The 11,122-nt window shown below is 40.0% G+C and overlaps 1 protein-coding gene across 1 annotated transcript in view; it reads right to left on the bottom strand.

The window, feature by feature from the left end:
* Nucleotides 1-6,428: 6,428 nt before the first annotated feature.
* MFSD1 (major facilitator superfamily domain containing 1) overlaps nucleotides 6,429-11,122 on the bottom strand; it is a 43,175-nt gene continuing 38,481 nt past the window's right edge. Inside the window, exon 16 of the mRNA XM_074327000.2 lies at nucleotides 6,429-7,164. Coding sequence (XP_074183101.2) covers nucleotides 7,152-7,164 — 13 coding nt within the window. The 3' untranslated portion in view covers nucleotides 6,429-7,151. The remainder of the gene's footprint in view (nucleotides 7,165-11,122) is intronic.

Below are 11,122 nucleotides of genomic sequence, written 5' to 3'. Positions count from 1 at the left end.
TCAGATATGTATAATTTATGAAGGCCTTTTCACTCAAGGTCTGTGGTCCAAAGCCAGCCGTTTGTGAGTTATTAACATGTTATTAGACATACCCTATTAAGATTCACAGACTTGCAGCCCCTTACACAAAAGCAAGAGTGACAATACGTAAATTTTCACTTGCACCATTAAGCTCAGAGGAGTCTAATTCTAACACTACCCCACGAATCCTTTCCAAGGAACTGCCTGATACAATGAAACTATCAAAAAATTATCCTTACTTTACTAATTAAACTCTTTAGTTTAAAACAAGCTTGCTTTAGATGGTAGACTTTTACTTTCCTGGAATGTGTTTCAGTGACTTCCTTCCCATGCAGTTTGCCAATACTAACGTTAAACTCAACAGAAAGGAATTTTTATGACCAATATATGCTCCTGGATTGGGGACACACAATCTATTGTACAGGTAACTGACTTATAAATAACTACTAATACTTAATTCACGATTCCCTTTACATTAAGTGTCACTAAGTAATGTTAAATTTAGACATAGCCAAGGAACATGGTAGGAATTTCTATTAATCTGGTAAGATAATTAACTTTATAGCTATTATCGTCTTATGTATAGCAAAAATGAAGCAAGAATAAATAGACACATCACCATTCATAAAGAGGGATAAGTGGGTGATAGAGGATGACCTGACTCATTTAATCTCTATAATTCTAATTTCAGGTTAGTGAGAATTAATAAATATGTATTGATCATGTGTCCTAGGAACCACACCCAGCACTGGGGACCCAGAAGAGAATGAGACCAACACAGACCCCAGGCAAGGGGGTCAGGGGGGATGCCCTTGAAGAAGGACCTACAGCTTAGAGCTGAAGGGAAATGAGGGGTAACAGTGAGCCAGGTAGAGCTACCAACTTCTGAACACTCTGGTGAGAGGGAACAGAGAATGTGGTAGGAGAAGAGAGAACAGGCAGTGGAGAAGCCTGTGCCAGAAGCTGTAGGGCTGCAGGCCATCTGAGGCTGATTCATTCTGAGGATAACAAGAACCCACGGAGGGTTGTAAGCATGGGGTAGCTGAAGCAGAAGGGCCTCAGGGATACATGAAACAGATGAATGAAAAGTCCATGAGAGTCTAGCTCTTTTTCAAAACCTATCTCAAATCTGAGTTAAAAGGGGTGTTTTTAAATTAAAAAGAAAAAAAGAGGTCACCTTCTCAAAACCACATGAAGTAAACCCAGTCTTACAGAGGTTTTCACGTTCAGTGCTACTACATCTCTCTGAGGTTGATATGAGGAAAAGGGGAATAATGGAGAAGGAGACGGACTGTTTTGTTATTAAATATTTCCCATATACAAAAAGCATAAGGAAACCATAACAAATACCCTTATGCCCACTAGAAAAATTTAGCCAAGGTTAACATCTTACAAGACTTGGTTTGAGTTTGGGGTTTTGTTATTGTTGTTGTTTTTGGTTTGTTTGTTTTTTTAGAAACAAAACATTACAGCCATAAACTAATCCCCCTGTCTCTTTCTTCCCCTCCTTCCCCAGAGGTAACCATCATTCCAAAATTCTTGTATACCCTTCTTCTACATTTATTTTCAGTTTTATTATAAATGTGTGTATCTATATATAATATAGAATGTTGTATGTTTTGAAACTTAAGGAAATGGTTTCATACTGTATGTATAATTCTGTAACTTGCTTTTTTTCACCCAACATGTTTTTGAGATGTATTTATATTGATAGACATAATTCTAGTTAATTTATTTTACTGCTGCCTCAAGTATGATTATAGAACAATATATTGATCAATTTCCTAGTGGAGAATATTTAGGCATTCTTTTTCTTCTGATCACAAACAATACCGCAGTGAACATCTTTGCATCTATCTATCTCCTGATACACATGTGTGACAGCTGCCCTGAGAGACAACATTTATGTAAACTGTTTTAACACATTAGAGGAGAGGAGTCCACCAAATTGAACTAATATTCTAATGGCTAGTAGTGATGACAATGACAGTGATATGCTCGGTTACAGGAATAGCTCAAAGCCACCATTTACGGGACCTATATTCAAAAATATATGACATCACTTACATTGAGATGAAGAATGAGCATTTGGAGGTCAAGCAGTGGCTGAAGCTCTGCAGGATCTGATCTAAGTTGAAAATCTGGTTGAAAGAGCTGAGCATTTCTAATTTAAGATGTATGCCCAGTAGACCTAAATAGCAAAGGAAAACGGGAATAGATGTACTGAGAGGGAAAAAAAAAAGTCTTGACAGGTACAGGTTTGCTAACTTCACTGAACAAGTTTTTCAACCTCTGAGGTTCATCCAACATGAAGAATTGTACAGAATTAGCTACAGACCAACGAGACTTTCAAAGTCTGATATTTTCCTTAATTTTTTCTTTCCAAAAACTAACAATTTAGGGTCAGGCTGGAGTCAGGATTTCCATTCACATCCTACTGCTGCTTTTTTCATCACTCATCGATAATACTCAAACAGCCACCTTGTCAGAACTTGCCCTTTAGCTAAGTGAACTGAGAATGAAAAATCCTTCTAAACTGAACAGCAGTCCCATGTGTGTGAGTGGCAAGGCTTCAGTGAGAAGAAAATAAGTACAGGCTCCAACCCCTCTAATGTTGGCTAAGGATGAAAGTCTTAGATCTCCGTGCCTGCCTTCAAAATGCAGAGCAACACTTTCTAACAGCCCAAAGAGGTCCTGCAAATTGAACTCTCAATACTGTCACCACTGTCACTAGCACACACTACCCAGCATGTACTTGGAATCAAAGAAACACAGACATTTTTAATTTACGATAAACTGGGCGATCATCTCATTTAAACCCCTTATTGCGCAGAACTGGGAGCCCAGTGATTACGATGTGTTGTCCAAGCTCATACAGTGAACTGTTGCCATACAGACTCCAAATTCTCCGTTTTATGCTCTTTGTCCTGCATTGTGTAGCTTGTACATAAGATTACTACATCATGATAATTACAAATACTCATTCTTTTTAAAATTTTTATTCATTAAAAGTTGCCAAAATTTTCAGCAGCAGTAATTTTAGATCATCGTTATGCAGTTCCTCTGGATGATTATATTAGTATTCTCAATCATTTACTCTGCCTCCCTGGATTAAACTGTCCCATTGATGTCATGTTTTTCTGTGTACCTTGCTTTGGCAAGTCCTCTGAGTAGAAGTGAATCATGCCATTTGTAAGCAAAAGCTTTAAAAGGTACTGCATGTTTTCTGTCTCTCTTTCTCCCTTTGCTATAAGACAGGTATGTCCCAGATAGGGACCATTCCTCAGCCTGGATCCCAGGATAAAGAAGAGACATGGAAAAAAGCCGAATCTTACTCATATTGACACACAGTGAAACAAACCTTTGCTGTTTTAAGCCATTAAGATTTTTAGGGTTTTTTGTTATTGCAGCATAACCTAGTAAAAGCTGACTGATACAGTTACCAACAAATAGCAAAGACAAAAAAATCCTTCATCAGTCATCACAAAACAACTCATATAAATTTGTAAGGAAAGACCAACCCAATATATTATTTTTGAAGAGCCATAATTTACTTTTTTTACTCATATCTTCATGAGCCATAATTTACTTTTTTCCTTTATTCATTCACTTCCACATTGCACAGAACTTCCTTTCCAAGAGCAGTGTGAAAAGTTGACTGTGGGATCACTAATAGGTGCTTTCACTTATCCTCCTCAAGAACACACATTTCATATCAAAGGAATTGAGACTGTGAGCATGAAAATGAGATGTTTTATCTCATCACCAATGACTACTAGAAAGGAAGCTGAAGAGTAGGGGCCATATTGAAGCCCAGCACACCAAGAGCCAAGATTCTGGGGTCTGGAGGCTCAAGCTGTCATACTTGTTTCTATGCCCATGAATGATCTGTTACCCGACATCCACTGTGTCAGAAGCCAGCCTGTTATCATCTGTATGAACCCAGCAATGAAGTCATCCTGATGGGGTAGGACAGGCAGTGTGACCCTCAGCAGAGCAAGACACTTGTCTTCAATCCCTCATTCAGCTAAGACCTGTTGAGTGCCTACTGTGTGCAAGGCACTGTCAGGCCCGAGGATATAAAAAAAAGAGTAAGACAAACAAGGTCCCTCACCTCAATTAGTTTCTATTTTAGTGGGAGGCAGAAAAAAAAAAAAAATGAAAAAAAACCACACAGATTTTGTGAAAAACATGGAAAGTAAATAAGGTGCTAAAAAATTACAGCACAAATTATTTTAGATAGTAAAAATTCCTCTCAGCAGGTGACATTTTAGCTAAGATCTGAAGGATAAAATGAATTTGGCAATGCAGAGAAAGAGCTAGGGAAAGTCTCCACGCAGGGGGTTGTGGGAATTGCAGACTCTGGGGCATGAATGAACATTACATGTCAAGGGAACAAACAAGCTTTCAGGGAAATGGACTTGTGATTTGGACTCAGCATCAGATAACCCAGACTAAATGACAGTCCAGGAATGGACTGAGGAGAGACAGGCGTTCTAGAATGCTTAAAAGCTAAAAGCAGACATATTTTTCAGGTTTAACTGAATACAATATCTCCCCCCTTATCCACAGTTTCGCTTTCCATAGCTTCAGTTACCCATGGTCAACCAAGGTCCAAAAATAGTACATGGAAAATTCCAGAAATAAACAACTCATAAGTTTAAATTGCACACCACTCTGAGTAGCATGATAAAATCTTGCGCCAGCCCTCTCCATCCCATCCAGGATGTGAATCAACCTTTTGTCCAGCATATTCACACTGCAAACACTACACACCGCTCATCACTTAGTAGCCATCTCAGTTATCAGATCAGCTGTCACCATATTGCAGTGCTCGTGTTCAAGTCACCCTTACCATCAGAAGAGTAATAACAGCCTCATGCCATGTCACAGTGCCTACGCTATTCACCTCACTTTATCTCGTCACATAGGCATTGTATCATCTCATAGTATCACAAGAAGGGTAAATACAGTACAAGATATTTAGAGAGAGAGAGACCATGTTCACATTACTTTTATTATGACATATTGTTATAATTGTTCTATTGTGTTATTAGTTGTTAGTGTTAATCGTTTACTGTACCAAATTTATAAATTTAACTTTATCATATGTATGTATACACAGGAAAAAAAAATAGTACATACAGGGTTGGGTACTATCCATAGTTTCAGACATTCACCGGGAGTTTCAGAAAATATCTCCCTCACGTAAGGGGAGGGACTATTATATTAGGATATGGCTTCATTGATGGTGAATTTGGTTCCAATCTGGGAAATCTAAGTGCATAGTACATAGAATATTAAGCTAAGTCTTGGTGCAAGTCCTATGTATAAAAGACTTGTCATACAGCGAAAATCTGCCTGTTTTCTTAGAACCACAGAAGCCTATCCTGTTCTACGTGAACGTCACATTGGGGAACTAGCAACGGGGAAAAAGCCCTACCAGAATACACTGCTGCTCTCATCCTCTGTGGCACCCTTTCTCTGAAAAGTTTCTGGGCCTTGACTATGCCAATCAGGGTGTGTGTGTGTGTGTGTGTGTGTGTGTGTGTGTGTGTGTGTGTGTGTTTTCTCATGTTGCCAGCTCATAACCCACCTGATACCACAGGCAGCCAGTGTAGTTGCAGTCCCATGACTAAGGGCATAGAATGGAGATGAGACGAGATTGAACTGTGAGCCAGGGACAGACAATGCAGGACCTTGTAGTCATGGGAAGACATTTGGGGTTTATTCTTAATAACAGTAGAAAGGCAATGGAAAGTCTTTAGAAGTTAATACCTGATTTATGCTTCATACACGTCACCCTGACTGCTGGGCACGGACTAGGATAGAAGGAGGTGGGCAAGACAAGAGATCACAGTGGCAAAGACCGGGGTGGCGGCAATGAGTAGGCAGAAGCAGATGGTTTGACACCTATTTGATGGGATTTGGTGATGGACCACAAGGGAGAAGGGAAAAGAGATAACTGGAGAATGATTTCCAGGATGTTTGCTTGACTGATTGGATACATAACAGTGCCGTTTACTGACATGATGAAGAATGTTGAGCAGAGAGACAGATTTTGTGGGAGATAAAAGAGGAAATTAGGAACTCACTCTTGGCCACGTTAGGCTGGTGAAATCTGTAAAATATCCAGGTAGTCCTAAGTGGGCAGTTGGATATACAAGTCTGGAGCTCACGGCATGGAACACAGCTGTGGATACGGATTAGGAAGTTACCAAGACCTGAATGGTATAAAGAAAACAAGCTTCACATACTGTTAGAAATTATTCTTCTAGAATCACAAATTTATTTATTTATTCAAATAAATCAATAACCAGAAAGCCAAGACAAAGGACCTTTTGGTTTCTCACTAGAAATTGGGTTTATGAATTTATGTAGAAATGGAATTATGGAATAAAGTTAGTCAGGTCATTAATAGTACTGGTGGGCACATGACAGCTTAGGCATATAAATCCAACCTCCTACCCAGATGGTCTTATATATACAATTTCTTAGACATATAGTAAATGAGCGCAATTCCCCACAACAAACACGGAAAACAAGTTTTGCAGTAACACAGGCTTGCAGTGAAAGATTGTTTTCCATAGATGATGACAACAAACCTCTGTAATAAAGGATGGAAATATCCCAAGAGACGTCTTTGCCTTCCCAGCAAACAAATCCACACATAATTAAACAAAAGAGTAGAATTTATGGCAGCCATTTTGTCACTATGAGGGGAGAGTATGTATGAGAATGAAGCCAATTTGCGGAAAGTGGAGCCAAGTAATACGTAGAAAGTGGTCTTAGTATCATTATCTGAGCTCCTGCATCAGACTGTACCTAAAGTGAGCCTCTCCAGGATAGTGATTATATGAGCCAGCTATCATTTGGCTTGGTCACCTTTGACATGGGTTTCTCTCACCAGCAACAAAGTCCTAACTAATGGAGATAGCAAGAGAACTGTTTCAAGGAGTGCTCCACTGTTGCATATCATGATTAGAAGTCTAAATCGAGTCAGAAAGTTTCCATAGAATTTGGCAGCATTGAAGCCATCGGGAGCCTTGACAAGGTCAGTTTCAGTGCAGTGGCGAGTTGGAAACCAGATTCCAGTGGTCCTGTGGAATATCCTCCAAGCACGCGTATTATCAGTTATGGCTCCTAAATTGATAAAATGGAACAGAAAGAGTCAGAGAACCAGGAGATTTGGACTCCAGATATAGCTCAACCACTAACCAGATGGCTGTGACCTTGGACAGATGGCTCTTTTAAGCTCTTGAAGTTTAACAGTTGCCTCATCTATCAAGTGATTACCCCTGCCTTGTACCCAGGGGTCCTTTAGCTCTACAATTCTCAGCAAACTTGTTCTGTTCTGAAACTTGGTGGAAGAAGAAGTCATCCAAATCTACCCAGGTCTCGTTAGCATTCTCTCCTATGCTGCTAAATTAAAGTCTCCTTGTCTTGATTTTCATTTCATAGAATCATTTTACCGAAGGCCATGGTATGGTTGTGGTTGGCTTGCGCAGAGCACTGGGGTGTACCCTGTGCCTCTGGCATTTCAGACTGAGTCTCTTCTCTGTGATCACCCATGATGAGTCCATCCTCACTTCTCCTGTCTGTTTGGGGGCGTCCATTCTGCTTCTACTCTCATTGTTGCTCTCATCGTTTACCGAAGACACAGGTATGGGCTTCACAGTATCTTTCCAGACTTTCACAGGACATTTTTTTTTTTTATTTTAGTTTCAGGTGTACAAAACAATGCAATAGTTAGACATTTCACCCCTCACAAAGTGATAACCCCTCCCCCAATCTATTGCCCCTCTGACATTGTATACATCTATTATGATTCCAGTGATTCCTTTCCCTAAGCTATGCTCCATATCCCATGACTTTATATATATTAAATTATAGCCAACATACAATATTATTCAGCTTCAGCTTCAGGTGTACAGTGCAGTGGTCAAGCATCTACACCATCCATGAAGTGTTCTCCCTAACAAGACATGTGCCCATCTGAAACCCTACAACATATTTAAAACATTATTGATTATATTCCTAAAACTGTCTCTCATATCCCCATGGCAATACTTGTAATTACCAATTTATGCTGTCTAATCCCTTCCCCTTCTTCCTCATCCCCACCCCCCTCCCTTCTTGCAACCATCAGTTTTTCCTCTATAGCTCTCACAGGACTTTTGATCTTCTAAGGCAAAGATGTTTGCTGATTAGCACTCATTCTTGGCAGCGTCTTTTCTGGAATGTTGACTATGTACTGCTTTTTACTTCACACCACGGGCTAGCGCAATTGCAAACTGAACATTGCCCATGAAGCAAAACACATGCCCAAAAGGTCAGCAGCTGTTAAAATGCATCCCTCTTATTTAGCTCAATCAGGAGCAGGACAGGAGAGGTTAATTTTTCAACAGGATAACATACCGTATATATCAGCACTAACAATGAGGTTTTATTTCCCTGAGTCAGCTTTAAAAATAATGTTGACTTTTATGGTCGATACATTATAGATCACTATATTTATGTCAGAACATATTGGCATGAAAATAAATCAATGAAAATATTAATATATGAGCCTTGTGTTTAAATGAAATCCCTGGCAATTCCACACCTTCCCCTCGTATTTCACTGTAGCGCTTTCTGAGACCTCACTTCTGACATGTTTGACTGAACATGACATCAAGGCCTGTTTTCATTCTCTATAACTACTGTTTTTAATCTGTCTTGCATATAATAAGGTTCAAAAATATCCACTTGGTTCTTTTGCCATAAACACACATAACTGCATTCCATCATTAATAGGACTGTCAATTCAAATTTATGGTTTATACATGAACAAATATCTAGAGTCAAAGCTCCGACTGGTGTACTATTAATAAATGAAACTCTGTTGGAGACCAGCTTCAAATATTACATTTGCTACCCACAATTATTTTAGAGTCATGATAAGTTTCTATTATAAGTATGTGTTTTAGAAAGCAAGTTCATAACTTAGACATTAAAGAAAAATGAGTTTTGATGAAAAAGAAAATTCATTTTCTTAAGTGTGTCTTGTCTTTCTAATGCTCTTCTGTACTCATAGGATACACCAAGCGCCAGCTGATCACAGCCCGTTCCTGACGGGAACGGTCTTTCTCAAAGCTCCTGCAGAAAGAGCAACTCTAAATGTTCACCCATCGAGTGTGGTCCTGCTCCTAATTCTGTGATAGCATCACAGCAGTCCCAGGCCATAACAAAGGGGCCACCCAGGCAGCCAATATGTGTACACACCAGCAGCATGTGTCATTCCTAACAAAACAGGAATAACGGTGACTACCTGAGTCAATTAGAGTCTCTTGGGAAAATTTCTGTAACTCTGCAGTTAGCCATCTGTAACTGCAGTGGAAGCCAAAGGATGCCCAAAAGGAAAGCTGCATCAGGAGATGCAAGGAAGAAGCAGAAACTTTAACAGAGAAGCAAGGAAAGAGAGAAATAAAAGACAGAGCCTGAAGGCATTGGTTGAAAGCAGCAAAAAAAAGTCACTTGGGTTAGTCCTTAACCCTTCCCCCACCCCCACTCCCATATTTAACTCATTACCAAGTCACATTCATTTACTTCCCACATATCCACTGACTCCACCCATTTCTCTGTTGCCATCCTCAGCACTCAGGTCAAGGCTACCATCGTGTCCCTCCCAGACTACAGTAAATACCTCCTAACTTGTCAGTACTGCCTGCTTGCCACTCGCCAAACAGCATCTAATCCAATCACATTTCTGTTTTTCAGAGAGAGAGACAGAGAGAGAGAGAAACAATTAAACCCTTTAGTAGAACAAAATAAATTAGATTTAAATGGGAAAGGCTTTCATATACTAATATGAAAAAATATCTTTGTGACCTCAAGGTAGAAAAAGATTCTTAAACCAGATACAAAAGCACAAACCATAAAAGGGAAATTGATCATTTTAACTGTGTTAAAATTAAGAACTTCCATTCCTTAAAAATAAATTATATATGTCATTAAGCCAGGGAAAGCCACAGCATAGGAAAAATTATTTATAACATAACTGAAAAGACTTTCATCCAAAATATGTAAAAAAAAAAAAAAAAAAAAAAAAAAACCTCCTAAAATTCAATAACAAAAAGACAAATAACTCGATTTAAAAAAAAAAAGAGCAAGAAGAATCACTTCACACAAAAGTATTCGGGTCCAGATGCAGCAGGAGCCCCTCATCTCCCATGTAGAAGCAACACAGAAATTGGGGGGAACACCTCAGAGGGCAAAAGAAAAATGCGGTTCGGTGAGAAAAATTCATTCTTTTCAGTGTGTCTCCTCTTTCTGATGCTCTCCTGTACTAACAGGCTATCCATGCGCCAAGCGGTGTGGCCTGGCCAGGGCCAGACAGGAGCTGGTGGACAAATGCTTCCTTCTTTTTGGCTCTGAAAGGACTTTCCTGAGACATGTTCATTCAGGTTCTCAAAGGACAATCCCTTGGGATTGAGCACTCAGTTGCCTTTTGTGGGACAGTTCAGTACCACGCCTCCAAGTCTTAAATCAGTCCCTCTTCATTCACCTCACTGCCCTTGTCTCTCACTCCTGCTCCCTGGGAGTGCACTCCCAAATAAACAGTAACGCAGGGAGCCTCAGCTCTGCTTTCTGGGGGACTGAGGCTAAGGCAACATCATCGTCTCTCCTCTTCACTGTGCTGAGTCCAGACCCATTGTGGATTCTTCCCACCACCACCACCACCACCACTACCCTAGCAACCCTTTAGCAACACCCTAGCAACAGGAAAGGCTGCATGGTGGACAGCACATCCATCAGTAGGTTACTACTACTGTAAACGGCATTTTAGAAGCAGGCTGTGAAGGGAAGTTGCTGCCTGCGGGTAAGAGTGGATCGAAGGAGGGGTCCCGGGATGCAAGCCCTCTACTCTGAAAATGCCTTGGGCAATTTACCACTAGGCCTAGAGCCCCAGGCTCTGCTACCGATCTCCTATCTTGTCCCAAATCAAACCAGCTTTCTATGTTTCTTCACACAGCAGGCAGAGAAAGACTCAGTCAGGATGCATTTAAAGGTCTTTGATGCTAAATGAAAAGAAAAGGAAAAAGTGTAACAAAGGTCTCTT

This window comes from Rhinolophus sinicus, chromosome 17 (assembly GCF_057876585.1).
Source record: "Rhinolophus sinicus isolate RSI-liver-muscle chromosome 17, RSI-T2T, whole genome shotgun sequence".
NCBI classification, from domain to species: Eukaryota; Metazoa; Chordata; class Mammalia; order Chiroptera; family Rhinolophidae; genus Rhinolophus; species Rhinolophus sinicus.
Note: the sequence above shows the minus strand (reverse complement) of the source record. Positions and strands in the feature narration are given on the sequence as shown.